The following is a 16442-nucleotide window of genomic DNA, read 5'->3' as shown; positions in this document are numbered from 1 at the left end:
GTAAATACTAACAGCGTCACAATAGTGGTGGTGTCAAACAGCCAGTCAGTTGGTGGGGTTTCTAATTGATACGTCTGATTATAACACTTATGTTACAGAGTAACTATACAAAGGCTTAATTATTAAACTCGACTGGCTATTTGGGTATGTGCGAAGTCCATCACTGGTCTGCACTAGCCAGGCAGCAGAATAAGTCTCGAGAAAGGGAAAAATACGATGTGGATTCTGGACCGTGGAATCATGGACGACAGTTCCAGGGTTGGAAGTGAACAGTACGATACTCCGAGTCTCAAACACGAGTTGTCTGACGACGACCTGAGGCTGGGGGCCAGTCTCTTGCCACTTTGTGCCCCCAACGGAGTTGCATATCGATATGCAGGAGTTCAAGAACTGGATCAACTGATGAACGGTGTGAATCCATCGAGACCGGACGTCCAGAGGAGAAGGAGAAAAACGGGAGACCTGGGGCTTATCGATAAAGTCGCAAAGACTAACCAGATCGAGACATTCTGGAACAAAGACACCTAGCCCTTTAAGCCATTCTGGGATTAGCGTACCGGTGCGAAAACGTCACCCCGTCTCACACAGCCCGGGGACAACTGGCCAATCACATGGCCGCATTCTTCAGGGCCGGGCTCGACTCCGGTTATTTTACTGTAACTTTCGTATCTGCAGTGTACTGCGCACACATCGTCGTAGCACAGACTGCCGTGCCGCCGTACAGAGCTGTATTGCCGACAGCGACTCGCCGCTGCATCCAAGCCAGTCAGCCTGCTCCTGCCCGTCTTCATCCCCATTTTATTTTCCACCACGTTTGCGTCCTGAACTCGTGTTGCATATTGCTTTTTCCTTGCCCGTTTCGAATTGTGCTGCCTTATTTGTTTGCTTTGTTATTATTTTCGGTTCTTGTTCTTTCCTCTTCCCTGATTGATTCTGTATATAAAGACACGCCCCATCGTTCTTGGTTTGGAGTTGGAGCGCTCTCGGAACCTTAAATCTCGTGCCGTTACGCCACTTCGACGACTTGACTTTACGACAACGACGACAACGGCGTTTACGAGTGTCCACGACTTGCTCAAGTATTTACGGATTTCAATTCCACCGATCGATCGGTCCGATTGCAAAATTGCATAACGCTATGAATCACAGGTGAAAATATCGCATCACCGGAGCGAAAGAGGAGAAGATAATTAAATAGGAGGCGTCTGGGTTGCATACCGTTGGAGGAAAGGGGTTACAAAATGGGCTCCAAAAAAGAAGACCAGCCCGCTCAATCGCCAGAACAGGTTACGGCTCATGGCGACGAGACGACTACTACCCCAGTCGCTGCGAATCCGTTCGATGATAGACCCGACGATTCACCACAACCAGCCCAGTCGCATATTGAACAGTCAGCGACTTTGCCAGCGCGGAGGTCAGTCGACGTATCAAACACCAAACATGTACCGGGGAAAGTACGGTTCTCGTCGGAAATCGAGCGAGGGCCGCCTACAAGGCAAGGTGGAGATGCGCAGAGACCACCAACTGCAACGGGACTCAAGATCAATACAGATGTTGAATCATTCCCCAGTGTGGTCCCGCCCAGCAGCCAAAGAGTTGTCAGTAGTGGTAGTGCGATTACCAACACACCTCTTTCCCCACCCTCGCCGCAGTCACGAACTCGAGATCGAGGTTATTCGCTTCGACGAACGTTGTTCTCAAGGAACATACAAACTCAATCGGCCACGGAAACTACTGGGCCGAGTATTGAACTACAACCGCAGCGACCTTTCAGGGCAAAGGGCTCGGATATACAAGAAAAGGCATATGTTGTTGCAGAAGAGGAAATTCAGCCGGTTGCAACTTTGGAAGCTCATTCAAAGGATGAAGATTGGATCTCGTTGGCATATTCCGATTCAACTCCGCTCAAATATAGTTTATCCCTGATTGTGGGACAGAATTGGTTAAAGTCCACGGCATGCAAGACGAAGGCTTATGAACGATTGAGTCAATGGAATGAGACAATCAAAGAGAAGGTCTTTCGAATCAAACCTTTGCCGCCCACCAAAGATGGTCGTCACATAGAGTTGAATGTCAGCGCAGTGGACATGCTTGTCGACGAGCGATCGGGCAGTTCATACGTTGACAATTCGATCCGTTCGAGTCGGTATAGCTTGTGGAGCTTCTTTCCCAAACAGTTTCTTGCGCAATTTTCCAAGGTCGCCAACTTTTACTTTTTGGTGGTGTCCATATTGCAGATGATTCCTGGTCTGAGTACGACGGGTACTTTTACGACAATCGTCCCGCTATTGATTTTTGTTGGTATCTCCATGGGCAAGGAAGGTTTCGATGATCTGCGGCGATATCGTTTGGACAAAGAAGAGAACAACCGCTATGTGCATGTTCTGCAGCCGCATGGACGAAAGCAAGCACCAAAACAGTCGAAATCGAAGGATACATTACCCCTCGAAGATGACGGAGATTGGGTGGCGGTAAAGTGGCGCGATGTGCGAGTTGGAGATGTTATTCAGCTTCGGCGCAATCAACCAGTGCCTGCAGACGTTGTACTTTTGCATGCGGACGGCCCAAACGGCGTTGCGCATATTGAAACCATGGCTCTGGATGGTGAAACCAATCTCAAGACGAAACAACCTTGTCATCCTGTAGCCAAAGCTTGCCAAACACCCGAGGACATCATCGCACGGAAGAATCTTATTCGTTTCACAGTGGAAGATCCAAACATCGATCTCTACAAATTTGATGGCAACGTTACTGTTAATGACGAGAAACTACCCATCACCAACAATGAGATTCTATATCGAGGAAGTATTCTACGAAACACGGAACGAATTTACGCCATGGTCATTTACACCGGAGAAGAGTGCAAGATTCGCATGAACGCAAACAAGAACCCTCGAATCAAGAAACCCGCTTTGCAGACTGTGGTTAACTACGTCGTTGTCCTCATCGTCGCCATCGTTCTTCTCATGGCAATGATTTGCACCATTGCATACAGTGTCTGGGATGACAACTACCAAGAGAAAGCATGGTATCTTACCAAGGCGGTTGTTTCTATCGGTCCAGTTTTTACCTCCTATTTGATCATGTTCAATACGATGATTCCCATATCTCTTTACGTTAGCATGGAAATTGTCAAAGTTGGTCAGATGCTTTTACTCAACGACGTCGACATGTACGATGAGGAATCAGATACCCCTCTTGAGGCAAGAACGTCAACTATCAACGAGGAACTCGGTCAGGTCAGCTATATCTTTTCTGACAAAACCGGTACGCTGACAAACAACACCATGAAATTCCGCATGATGACTGTTGCTGGTACTGCGTGGCTTCATGACTCTGATCTTCGCGAGGAAGCAGCACGAGATGCTGACAAGCACTGGCTGATTCACAAAAAGCGAAGCGGCAAAGGAAAGAAAGCAATGAGTCGGAAGTCCGGCGTGGAGAGTGTACGTACATCGTCCATCCGAATGTCTATGGCGTCTGCGCACGAACTACCATCTCGTCCTCAGTCCATAATGCATGGCAAGCCGTTCCGTGGGGGCAATACCACACAAATGCTGGAGTATATCCAACGGAAACCACATACTCTATTTGCTCGCAAGGCCAAGTTTTTCATTCTATCTTTGGCACTGTGCCATACTTGCATACCTGAACGAGACGAGGCTGGTAATATTACTTATCAAGCTACGTCTCCTGATGAGTTGGCATTGGTCACGGCAGCCCAGCAACTAGGGTACTTGTTCATGGATCGACAGCAAAACACATTAACTGTGCGAACTTATCCATCTGGTCATGAAGATGACCCATGGGACGAAGTTTACGAAGTATTGGACGTGATCGAGTTCACCAGTGCTCGAAAGAGAATGTCCGTGATTGTTCGCATGCCTGATCAACGCATCTGCCTGTTCTGTAAAGGTGCAGACTCGACCATCACGAAGTTGCTTCGACAGGCGTCTTTGGCGCAGCAAAAGGCTGTGCAAATCCAGAGACGAGCTAGCGAACGGAAAGCAGAAGAAGCTTTTGAGGCCATGCGACGCAACAGCGAGCACCAAAGTCCTGTGAGCATTCAGAGGCAAAGCTTATCCCTAAGACGGTCGAGTGGACTGTCCGGAAAGCGTGATACTTTACGTCGTAGCGTTGAGGTTTGGCTAAAGGACCGTGAAACCGATGGCGGTATTTTGAACAACAGGGACGCCGGCGGCGAGTTCTACACCCCCCGACCATCGACCCAGTTGAACCGAAACTCGATGGCTTCATCTGATGGCCGGCCTTCTTTCCAAGAGGAAGACGACGGGTATCTAGTCGAGGAAAGCCTTGTTGTGGATGACCAAGCCGTGTTTGAGCGATGCTTCCAGCATCTGAATGATTTTGCTACAGAAGGTTTGCGTACTTTGATGTATGCCTCCCGGTTTTTAGACGAGTCTACCTATACAGAATGGAAGCGAGCATACCAAGAGGCAAGCACCAGTTTGGTCGACCGACAGGAAAAGATTGAAAAGGTGGGCGAGCAAATTGAAACACAACTTGAGCTCGTTGGCGCCACTGCGATTGAAGACAAACTCCAAAAGGGAGTGCCAGAGGCAATTGACAAGCTAAGACGTGCGAACATCAAACTTTGGATGCTTACTGGCGACAAACGTGAGACGGCAATCAATATTGGTCATTCGTGTCGACTTGTGAAGGAGTACTCCGAGGTCATCATATTGGACCATGAGGTTGGCAACGTGGAAAAGACCATTGTCAGCACCATCAGTAGCATCCGCAAGGGTCGAATGGCACATTCTGTGCTGGTAGTTGATGGTCAGACGCTGTCTATGATTGAGCGGGATGAGACGTTGATGCCTCGATTCTTCAAGCTAGCCATTCTGGTCGATTCTGTTATTTGCTGCCGTGCCAGCCCCAAGCAAAAGGCCTTCTTGGTCAAATCTGTTCGAAAGCATGTGCTGAACGCAATCACTTTGGCAATTGGTGACGGCGCGAATGACATCGCTATGATTCAAGAAGCGCATGTCGGCATTGGTATTACTGGCAAGGAAGGCCTCCAAGCCGCCAGAATATCGGATTACTCCATCGCGCAATTCCGCTTCTTGCTCAAGCTATTGCTTGTTCATGGTCGCTGGAACTATATCCGGATTTGCAAATACACTCTCGGAACATTCTGGAAGGAGACGCTCTTCTATCTTAGTCAAACTTTGTATCAACGATACAACGGCTACACAGGTACCAGTCTGTACGAAAACTGGTCCTTGAGTATGTTCAACACCTTGTTCACATCTCTTGCAGTTATATTTTTGGGAGTGTTGGAGAAAGACCTCTCCGCACCAACCTTACTCGCCGTCCCTGAACTCTACACAAAGGGTCAACGCAACCAAGGCTTCAACATCCGCATCTACCTCGGCTGGGCGCTAATGGCCGTCATCGAAGCCATGATCGTCTTCTACACCATGTACGGCTTGTTCGGGCAATCTCTCATAGGCGTGGACAACACCATCTTCCCCATGGGCCTTCTCACATTCACGGCTTGCGTAACAATCATCAACTTCAAACTCCAGTTCCTCGAAATCCACTACAAAACGATTGTTTCCGCCATTGTCTTGTTCGTTTCAATCGGAGGTTGGTTCCTGTGGAACATGATCCTCTCCGCGCGCTACAACGACGCCACATCCGGAAAATCCATCTACGACGTCCGCGGCAACTTCCTGAATCGGATCGGGCGCAGTCTCAATTTCTGGGCCGTGTTGTTTCTGATCGTCGCGTCCGTCCTGCTATTCGAGACCACCGTGACCCTGTTCAGGCAATACTTCTTCCCGACGGACGTCGACATCTTCCAACATCTCGAAAAGGACCCGGCCATCAAACGCCGCTTCGAGGAAGCAGCTGCCTTGGAACTACAACAGGGCTGGGATCGAGACAGTAGTAAAATCCAATCCAGCCTGGAGATTGCGCGCGAGGAAGAAGAACAATTGGCCCGAGAAAGGGAAGTAAATGAATACCTCAACCGGCCCCGGAACGAAGACGACGCCGCCCACCACCACCACCATCACCATAATTCCCAGCATGGTGTACCGGTAGAAGATGAAGAAGCAGCAATCCCGCGCTCTGACTCCATGGCCTCCGCATCCGCTGCGCGCCGGAAATCGCATGACATCCATGATCTATTCAGCAAGGGCTTTGGGACGATAAAAAGGGGGCATTTGTGATTTTTTTTTCTCCACTTTTATTATTTTTTTTCTTTTTCTTTTTGTTCGTGATAGAATGTGTGGCATATCTACTTTGGTTTTTTTTCCCCCTTTTCTTGTTGTTGGGGGGGGGGATTTTTTTAATGCTTTCGGTATACCCTGGTTTTCTGTTTTTTTGCTAGTTCGCATGTTAAGTGGGAGGTGTACATACATAACTTAGCTATGGTGTGGTGTACGTACATATTCATTCCTATAGGAACATACATTCAAGGTCGTTCTATCCATGATTCGGTAAAGTAGACCACTTTACGTATGACGTATATAATCCTTGGAATCTGAATCAACAGGGAAATAATGATGATGATGATGATGATGAAAAGGATGTGAATTTTGGGTAAAACTATCTCATACACTATACAGAGCTATCGTCACTCAATTTCTCCTCCTTCGCGTAGTCTCTCCGTGTATCTCGTCTCAATTCATGCTCCTAAAACCTTTCAAAGCTCGCAATTTCATAAAGCAGGGGTTATGCCATCTAGTAACGACGAGGAGGGGGCGCTCCATATCCCTGTTGAGGCGGGTAACCAGGCTGGCCATATGGTCCGCCCTGACCGGGTGGAGGAGAGCTGTATCCTCCATACTGCTGCTGGGGAGGTTGGGCGTATCCTTGTTGCTGAGGAGGCTGGCCATAGCCCTGCTGTGGTGGGGGGTGGGCGTAGCCTTGCTGGCCACCGTAACCTTGTTGTGGTGGATAACCGCCCTGAGGCTGACCGTATGCTGGTGCCTGACCGTAACCGCCGTACTGACCTCCGGCTGGAGGGGGAGGGGCTTGTGATTTTTCGTCCTTAGTGTCGTAAGAAGCGTCAATGGCCCCAAGCATGACTTTGGCGACCTAGACGACAAATTAGTACCCTAATCTTGTTAAAATATTGGCAGAATAGACATACCCAGAGCTCTCGTGTAAGATTAACAGGAGGGTTGGCTCGTGCCATTTCATCTTGCTCGACCTCAAAGCCTGGGCCCCGTTAGTGCCGTCATCCACATTCGGTGTGGTCAAACTTACTAGAAGTGCAATCAATCAATCCACCAAGAATAGGGTCCTCATCAAGCTTAGCCAAGAATTGTCGTGCATGCAAATCCGTGCCGACCTGGGCGAACTGGAAGCTGACACCGCCACGGCCATAGCGAGTACGAGCCAACTCGTCGGTAACCGAACGAATGGCATCCTTGACGGCACCGTGAGGCTCACCAGCGGGCTGCCCGTCAGTGATTGTGATGACGAGCACAGGCTTCTCAAGACGGCCAGATCGAGCGGGACCAGCAACCAAGGGATCCAGGACCTTGTTCTTCAGGCTGGTGCCCATGGGAGTAAGACCGGAGAAACGGACACGCGACACAAGAGCTTCGGCGTCTTCACGGCTACGAATATGGTCGCCTCGTTCGTCGGAGTTCATGAATCGAATGGAAACTCCGTCTTGGTCGAATTTGGATGCGGCGGTAGAGATGAGACCCAGAATTTGTCTCAGCTGAGTCAACCGGCTGCCGTCTTCCTCGAACTGAATAGAGCCACTATCGTCGACGTAGAGCACAGTATCGAACAAGGATAGTTTGATGACATCCATGGCGACTTCCTGGCCGACATTCCATTCGCGCATGAGCTGCTGAATGCGATCCGGCGCATTCTCGAGGCCTCGAACGACATTCTCTAGTTTATCGGGTGGGTAAAATGACTGAAGCTGTCGCTCTTGGATAGTTGCAATCAAAAGGTTTCGGTATGCTGAAAGCTCCTGAGGTGTGGCATGACGACCGGGACCGGAGGGAGCAGGGGCACCACCATAGCCTCCACCGTAGGGAGCGCCGCCTGGAGGGGGGGCGCCATATTGTCCTGGAGGTCCTTGTTGATGTCCTTGGGGAGGATACGCGCCGTAGGAGCCCTATTAGTTGCAACGTCAGTTTTCATTCCAGCGAAAGGTTATACGAATATATAACATAATGAACAAAGCGATGGAAACATGGATAAACGAACGCCGGCATTGCTGTAACTAGGTGCATAAGATTGTTGTCCCAAGCCTTGAGGGGGTTGACCATATGACTGCTGCTGCGGGGCACCACCACCGTATTGCGGCAGAGGCGCAGGAGGTCTTGAATAACCACCCTGCTGTGGCGGCTGATTATATTGTGATTGCTGGGGAGGGTATCCTGGGGCGAGAGAAGAAGGAGGCTGTTGTTGAGATGGAGGAGCAGCACTGTATGCGGGATACGGTGGTTGCGGGGATGACGTAGGGTAGGGAGCCTGTTGGCCTGGGTATTGTCCGTACGGGCGGGACATTGTGAAGAAGAAGTGAAGAAAGAAGAAGACGAAAGAAGACGAAAGAAGAAACGATAAAAAAATAAAATGAAAACAACGGATGAAGGAGATAATGAAAATGAATAAGCAAGTGTGGTTGGAAGGAAAAGTGCGATGGACAGAAAGAAGAAAAGAGGGGTGCGCTGGGGAAAAAGGCTTGGTGACGAACGAGGAAGGAGGACGGATGTCTTATGAGTGAGCGATTAATACGAAGAAAATAAATATGGACCTACCGGGGTCTGCTGTCCTCCTTGTGGCTGAGAGGGTTGATATGCCTGGTACTGCTGTTGGCCTGGCTGCTGTATATCGATAGGCATCAGTTAGGCATTCATTCGTTTGTCACGGTATATACGATATAAGATAAGAACGCAGCCTTGACGATGACCAGATAAGAAGTGTACGCAAATACTACATACATATTGAGGCGCGCCGCCTTGGGCTGGGGGAGGGCCGCCGGTATAGCCAGCTGGAGGAGCTCCAGAGTAGACCCCTCCGCCGCTTTGACTGGCTGCGATTTTGGATGCGAACTGTTCCATGGCACGATGGTGTTAGTATCGTGTCACTCTGTTTACATGCCGTGCATGAAGCATCGAAGGCAACACTCACCCCCATGGTTTATTCAATCAATTGATGATGCAATGACGAGAAGAGCAAAGCAACAAGAAGGAAGCGTGAGTTACAAGCGAGCGAAGAAGGAGAAGAAGAAGAATAAGAAGAAGGCAGTGTTCGACCCAGCTGAAATGAAATACTAGATGATTAGTTAACTAGGTAGTTAATGACTGTTGTTTACATGATGACATGACAACATACAACCAATTAACTAGCTAACTTAGGTACCGTAAGCTGTGGCTCTCCTGGAGGGGTACTGTGGTTCTGCGGTTCTGCGGTACCTATCCCGTCACCAGGGAGGGGTATTAATTACAGCGCTAGTACGGTTCTGGCTGGGTGGTACGTGGCTGTGTTTACTACGTTATCGTGGATCATTTTGAGAAGGTACCACTCTGTATTGTCTTGTGTCCATAGGTATTACGTACGTACGATATACAGAACACTGTAAATCATCGCTTGCCCTTCTTCTTCTTCGCCGACGTAGTACCCGCAGTCGCAGCCTTTGGCTTCTCTGCTTCAACCTTCTCGTTGACAATTCCTCCCTGCGTCCGATCCGCCGCTCTTTGCTTGCCCTTCCTGCCCTTTGGTCGATACGAAGACCGGTCACGCAGCGGTAGCCATCTCTCTGGATCAGGCTTCTTGCTCGCGTCATAGTCCTTGGGTAGTCTCGACTTGCGGATTCGCTTCTTGGCACGAGCGTTTTGTTGTTCCTTGGTTGCCGCTCTCTTGCGGGCGCCTGCGATGACTGCGGCGTTGGCTGCAAGGCTTGCCTGTGATTGAGGTACGCCGGCGTTTTCCAAGGCCGTGATGTCAATGTCGGATACGAGATCTTGAGACCTCGGCAGTATGTTGAGTTCCTTTTGGACTTTTCCTATATCACTAGTGGCGTATGATGCTACATAACCTGCGAGCGCAAACTTGTCCGCCGGATTCTTTTGCCGGAGAGTGCTAAACAGTTCCTGAGAAATGGCTAGATCAGCAGGATCTGAGGAATGGAGTAGTGAAGCGGCGGCTGCCCGCAAAAGGGACGAGGGTTGTTGTGGACTGCTCTGTTGACGCCAGAAGGATGCTGCTTTGCCAAGTTCCGCCTTGATATGGGACTTGCGACCTTCGCACTGGTACAGCGCAATCAACACACTGATCAATCCGGGGTTGTAGCGCACAGCTTGATCGCTTTCGGAAATCGACTCTTCAAGTGCCCGTAGACTGCTTTCCAAGACATTGATGGCGGATGTAGTGTTCCCAACCCCAGCATATAGTTGAACGATAGTGAGGACTAGGCCGATATCCTTGGGCCGTCGGTCGAGCAACGAACGTAGATCCTGAATAGCCTTTGGATGGGTTTCACCGCGCACTCGAGCTGCAGCATTGTAAATCGACAACAGATTATCGTGGGGCTCTGTTGATGGATAAGGGCGCTGTGCTAGTGCCTTGGTGGTCGACCGGATGACGCCATCGTATTTCTGGACTTGTAGGTCTAGAGCATGAGAATTTGCTTCGAGAGCATCCGACTGAAACTTGAAAAACGTATCGCTGCCTTCGGGCTCCGGTGCGTTGTGAAATTGCTTGTGTAGTATATAAGGATTGATAGTCGAGTTTTGTGTGATGAGGATGTTGTTCTGGGCGATTCTCGTGGTCGACTTCTCTGCAATGCTAAACGATATGAGCAAAAGCAATGAACCAGAGGGATGCTATACTTACTTATCAAGAGAAATCTCTTTCACAATTTCTTCGGCATCTTCTACTCTGCCTTGGCTGACAAGCGTGTAAAGTTGCTGAATCGTAATAGGCAGTAGTTCGCTCTCTTTCTCCTCGGGCGACAGATCCTCGGATGTCTTGCAAAGTTCTGTCCAAGTTAGCGCACTGTCTGCTCCTACTCATCGATTACTAACGAACCTTTTGCTCTCTTCAACAATATCTCGCCTTGCTTGAGATCACCCCTCGCCAGACTTGCACAAGCCGCATTGTAGGACGTCTCGAATGATTCTAGATCCTCCCGAGCAGGTTTCCTCGTTCGGGACAGATCGCCTTCTCTCTGCCATAATCTTTGCGCATCTGTAGCCCAGGTGTTGATACGCAAATCGTTGTACTCATTTCCTAGTTCTTCCTCCTCTCCCAACAGGCTTTCGTATATTGTCGCGGCGTTGGCAAAGTTCTCGGCACGGTAGCTCTGCACAAGATCAACACGTTAGCCTCGATCCTCTCAAAGAAGTAATAATCCATCTACAGAGTAGGAAAACATACAGCTTGAGCCTCCACGTGCTTCGCACCCCGGCCGCCGGCAGATTTCGCAGCAACCTCCGCAGCCTCTCTTAAGCGCCCACATTTATACAGCGCATAAGCATATTCCACTGCGGCTTTCTCCTTCAGCGCATCTCCCGCATCTTCGAAAACACGCAATGTATCGTCGTAGCGATCGAGTTTGATCAATGCCACAACCTTGGAATGTTGGGCTTGGATATCGGTTTTGGATTTTTTCAAAACTTCATTGCTAGCTTTGAGGATTTCGTCGTGGTCTTCAATTGTGGAGTGTTGCAGCAGGGTGCGCAGGGACTGGACTGTGGCAGTCATTTTGAACTGCACCTTCTGTTGTAGACGGAAAGTATTCGGAGAAATTGGCGGGGTGGTGATATGGTAGGTCAACGGTAATGGGACGGCGATTGCTTCATTCCATTATTGGATCTTCTGGTAATTGTCAAATTAAACGGAATCTCGGAATTTCGAGGTGGTTGACCGCGATTGGAAGAGCTAACCAACCAGAGCAAGAGGACGTTCGTTCCTTCAAAGCTGTCTATCTTGCTTGTGCGGAATCAACTTTCCTTTCCGGGAGAGTCTTGCCCTACGGTAGTGGTCTGTATACCCTCCCGTAGAAATACCGTTGGTGCCTTGGTGCCTGCCCTGATGTCCCGCCAAAACTCATCAAATGCCTTTCCAGATGTCCAATCAATTTAGTTTCCTCCCAACTCATTCATTACTCTTGGCCGCGCTTGATATCATATTTGCCATTTAAGTTAATTCCCTCAAGTCTTGACTACGAATGGGATCTGAAAGAACAAATACAAACTGACCGGTCCCGGGCCGATCCAGGGCATCAACTACCAGTGGACCTACCAATCTACACTCTCTCATTGGCTCCAAGCAGATAAATATCCCGGGAGTCATGAAGAACGCGGCCGAGGGGTAATGCCGTGATAGGCAATTTTGGATAGGCCGTCCTGCTTTTTTTGTTATGATAGCGGGGCTTAGGGTATTGGGCGATGGATACATGTATAAAACCCGTTCAATGGATCTTCATCCTGGTTTAATTTTTGCTTATTGCATCAAACCATTGTCGCGAGTGCAAAAATCTGTACATACACAATACACACATATATACATCATGTCGACTGCCGAGAGTTGTTGCACCCGTACCCCTATCGGGACAAACCAAAAGGTCCCCGTAGTAAAGATTGCCAATCTTGATACCTGTAAGTATCCAGACAGTTGCCGGAAGAGCTCCAAATAGGTACTTACTGGAAAATCCAAGACGTTGCCGGAAACACATCCTCCAAAACCGGCCTCGTTGTAATCTACGACATCTTCGGCTTCTACCCCCAAACCCTCCAGGGAGCAGACCTACTAGCCGCACAAACCGGCGCAGTGACGTTCGTTCCGGATGTGTTGGAGAATGAATATGCTCTCCATTCATGGCTTCCGCCAGACACCGAGGAGAAGAGAATTGCTTTTGAGGGGTTCTTCAAGGACACTGCTGCGCCGCCGTTGGTTTTGCCCAAGGTGAAGGCTTGGTTGGCTGTGGCCAAGGGCAAGTATCCCAGTATTGAGAAATGGGGCATTTTGGGGGTGTGCTGGGGTGGGAAGGTAAACATTTGATCTCAGATTGACGGAGGACAACCCCGATGCTAATGGCATATTAGATCGCCATCCTCAATTCGACGGAAGGAAGTGATTTCGCTGTCTCCGGCCAAGTTCATCCTGGGTGAGTTTCATAAGTCAAACATCAAACGATTCAGTACCGTACCTGACGGGGTTTAGATTGTACGACGGAGCCGATGCCAAAAACGCAGTCATCCCTCACGTCGTCCTCGCCTCCAAGGAGGAGTCTACAGACGTTACCGCCGAATACAAGGCCGCCTTTGACAAGAGCACCCTCGGCTCTTATGTTGATACTTATGCTACCATGCACCACGGCTGGATGGGTGCACGAGCTAATCTTGAGGATCCCGAGAATAAGAAGGAGTATTACCGAGGGTAAGCACCGTATTCTGCATGGAATAGTTATGTAAAGGTCTGCTGACATTTGATTGTAGATACAAAGAAATTGGAGACTTTTACTCCAAGTACCTGTAGATATTATTTTAATTATTTGTTGACTATCAATGAGTTGTCTATGCGGCTGTGGTTTATACATAGAATCAAAACATCGCACTGGAACTCGATATTATCATATGATATCATAATGAAGATTTCGTCGATCTTGATCTATTAGGGGACCCATATAGAACTCCTAAAGTCCAGAAACTCATTGCTCACAGCAAGAGGAGAGCAAGAGGAGAGCAAGAAGAGGCAAAGACCTTGAAAGAGAAAGCCTCGATCTTCTCGGATTTTCTCGATTGCGGATCGAGGTCCTGGGATTGATATTGGACCACCTGACGGTTATATAAATCCTGAAATTGAAAAGGGCATTCCAAGGTTATCGATTGTCTACAAGAAACCGGGTTACAAATCAGCGAACAGATGCTGCATAGTACTAGAAATCTCACATGTGGGGGTATCGATTATATTTGCTAATACAGAATTGAATACTCCGTAGTACAATATGGTTGACATCTATCATCGAGGTGTATCTTATTCCTAGATACTAGCTAAATGTGCATGGAATACCACAGCTACCAAGGTAGACAAGAATGAGAATTCCCATGTACGTATCTCTATCTTCAGTATAGTCATTAATTACTCCGTATTCCATATCCAATTACAGAGTAATAGTACTAATATCCAAAATAATAATAAAAACAAAATACCAATCAGCTGCCTCTACTACGTGGTAGATCCAACAGCGGGCTTAAGCTAGCCGAGTGAATGGGGTACTTTAATTCTACTACGCTGCTATCTTGTGGCTGACACGGCCCTTTCCCTAATTGGCAGGTGAAGAAATTTGTTCCTGGCTAGTCGTTGAAAATAAAGTTACCACCAAAAAAGTTCCGACTACTCTGTAGTACATAGTTGCATCTTTTCATGCGTTTTGTTTCTGGCAAAATGAGATGAATTCGACTAACACATGGAGTAAATGCTCCGTCCCGCCATCCATCACTGATAGCGCTAGAGTAAAGTGGCGTCTCGTAGCTTCAAAAATCATACCTTTATATTTGGAGAATGTAGTATTTAGCTTGATAGTGTCCTGCCCAGGCTTTATTGGGGTAGAATAGATTGCTTTGACCTACAAGTCAATTTCCGTTGCTGATACGATCTATAAGCTATATAACCTTGGGAAAACTCCCGAGGTCCCCAGATCGACAGGAGTCTCGTAACTATCTGATCAACGAAAAGCATTGTAAAGGTTGTAGGTAATTACCTAACCAGGAAATTTCTTCACAATGCGTTTCATCTCTGGTTCTTCCGTGGCTACGGCCATGCTCCTCCTCTCTCTCGGAGCAGATGCCACCCCCATCAAGTCAAATAAATCTCACCGGAACAGAAGAAGCCTCGATTCAACTACCTGGAAGCCAACCGCCTTTGCTGAATCAAGCAGCCTCTCCAAGTCACCCAACTACGTTCAGTTGAAAAAAGTGACTGGTGGAAGCGCCAGACACAGCGCCGCTAATCTCAAGGGCTTGACTACCCCTACAGCCAATGCCTCTACGGGGTTGATTTCTCTGCTTGAGGGCCAGGAATTTGCGACTGAGATTAAGATTGGTACGCAGACTTTTGAAGTCATCCTCGATACTGGCTCGAGTGACACCTGGGTCGTCGAATCTGGGTTCAAATGTGTGGATGTTTCAACTAAGAAGAATGAGTCCGAATCGTACTGTAATTTCGGAACTCCCTACAAAGTCGAAAAGACGTTTAAGACAAACAAGAATGAAAGGTTCAAAATTGGATATGGTGACGGCGAGTTCCTGACCGGTATAATGGGCACCGAGGCTGTCACCATGGCTGGTATTAAAGTCGAGCACCAGACTATTGCGCTGGCTAACTATGCTGGTTGGTACGGTGATGGCACCACCTCAGGCCTCGCTGGTTTTGCTTATCCTGCTCTGTGAGTACCGCCTCCCTTCATCTATCGAGGTTGACATGCATTAACATTGAATCATCGCCACACCAGAACGAGCGCCTTCTCCTCCAACGGCACACAAAAGGTTTACAACCCTCTCTTCACTACCATGTACAAGGAAGGATTGGTCGACTCGTACTTCAGTCTTGCTATTCTTCGCGATGTTTCTGGCCCATCCGGATACCTCACCCTTGGAGGTCTACCCCCTATCGACTTTGACGAGACTTTTGCCACTACCCCTATTCTTGTCACCTCCATTTCTGGATACTCTAAAGGCTACGACTTTTACACCATTGAAGTTGATAACATCAACTTGAATGGAAAGGCTCTTTCCAGCGTATCGGGTGCTAGGTACATTGTATGTCACCCCCAACAGCCCTAATGAACGATACGATGACAAAAAAAAAAAAACTAAACTATTGATACAGGTCGACTCCGGCACAACCCTCAACTACTACCCAACCAGCATGGCCAACGCAGTCAACGCGGCTTTCTCTCCTCCAGCTGTTTACAACGCTACCCAAGGTGCCTACGTTGTTGACTGTAAGGCTACAGCCCCCGCGCACTCCATCACCATTGGCGGCAAGGAATTCATCGTCAACCCCTTGGACATGATTCTGTATGTGGGTGATAATACGTGCATCTCCGGTATTGAGGATGGCGGTGATGATCCTTCGCAGGATTTGTATATCTTGGGAGATACCTTCCAGAAGAATGTTGTCAGTGTCTTTGATATTGGTGCGGTGGAAATGAAGTTCGCCCCCAATGTGAACTATATTTCCAACGATACTTATTAGATCGTCTGGAGGTAATGGTTGATATTGATATTGCTAAAGATGTTCGAATTACCGAACTGTGTCAAATATTATGAAGATTATTTAATGTATATATACAACGAATGAGAAATGAAATTTATCAACTTCCTCGGATGAAATATCGAACCCAGGTTCGGCAAGTGTAGTGTAAGATCGTCAAGCTCTAGGTGAGTGAGACATCCAAACATGAAACAGCAGATGACAAACGTTCTGGTTTGATA

General features: G+C 48.4%; 5 protein-coding genes across 5 annotated transcripts; 3 read left to right on the top strand and 2 right to left on the bottom strand.

Moving 5' to 3' along the window:
• Positions 1 to 1241: 1241 nt before the first annotated feature.
• On the top strand, positions 1242 to 6200 carry EYB26_006871 (uncharacterized protein; the record flags this gene model as incomplete). Its single annotated transcript, XM_054266144.1, has 1 exon — positions 1242 to 6200. One exon carries the CDS (start codon positions 1242 to 1244, stop codon positions 6198 to 6200), a length of 4959 nt encoding a protein of 1652 aa, XP_054122119.1.
• Positions 6201 to 6714: 514 nt separating this feature from the next.
• On the bottom strand, positions 6715 to 9138 carry EYB26_006870 (uncharacterized protein; the record flags this gene model as incomplete). Its single annotated transcript, XM_054266143.1, has 3 exons — positions 8730 to 8825; positions 8943 to 9053; positions 9133 to 9138. 3 exons carry the CDS (start codon positions 9136 to 9138, stop codon positions 8730 to 8732), a joined length of 213 nt encoding a protein of 70 aa, XP_054122118.1.
• A 446-nt stretch (positions 9139 to 9584) lies between these two features.
• EYB26_006869 (uncharacterized protein) lies at positions 9585 to 11706 on the bottom strand (the record flags this gene model as incomplete). The annotated part of the gene is made up of 4 exons (XM_054266142.1): positions 9585 to 10788; positions 10837 to 10981; positions 11032 to 11305; positions 11380 to 11706. The coding sequence occupies 4 exons, from the start codon at positions 11704 to 11706 to the stop codon at positions 9585 to 9587; spliced, it is 1950 nt and encodes a 649-aa protein (XP_054122117.1).
• Positions 11707 to 12514: 808 nt separating this feature from the next.
• Positions 12515 to 13482, top strand: EYB26_006868 (uncharacterized protein; the record flags this gene model as incomplete). The annotated part of the gene is made up of 5 exons (XM_054266141.1): positions 12515 to 12602; positions 12662 to 12993; positions 13050 to 13111; positions 13168 to 13383; positions 13443 to 13482. 5 exons carry the CDS (start codon positions 12515 to 12517, stop codon positions 13480 to 13482), a joined length of 738 nt encoding a protein of 245 aa, XP_054122116.1.
• A 1247-nt stretch (positions 13483 to 14729) lies between these two features.
• Positions 14730 to 16203, top strand: EYB26_006867 (uncharacterized protein; the record flags this gene model as incomplete). The annotated part of the gene is made up of 3 exons (XM_054266140.1): positions 14730 to 15391; positions 15458 to 15764; positions 15835 to 16203. The coding sequence occupies 3 exons, from the start codon at positions 14730 to 14732 to the stop codon at positions 16201 to 16203; spliced, it is 1338 nt and encodes a 445-aa protein (XP_054122115.1).
• Positions 16204 to 16442: the final 239 nt, after the last annotated feature.

This window comes from Talaromyces marneffei, chromosome 5, assembly GCF_009556855.1.
Source record: "Talaromyces marneffei chromosome 5, complete sequence".
NCBI classification, from domain to species: domain Eukaryota; kingdom Fungi; phylum Ascomycota; class Eurotiomycetes; order Eurotiales; family Trichocomaceae; genus Talaromyces; species Talaromyces marneffei.
This window is presented reverse-complemented; position numbering and strand designations above follow the sequence as displayed.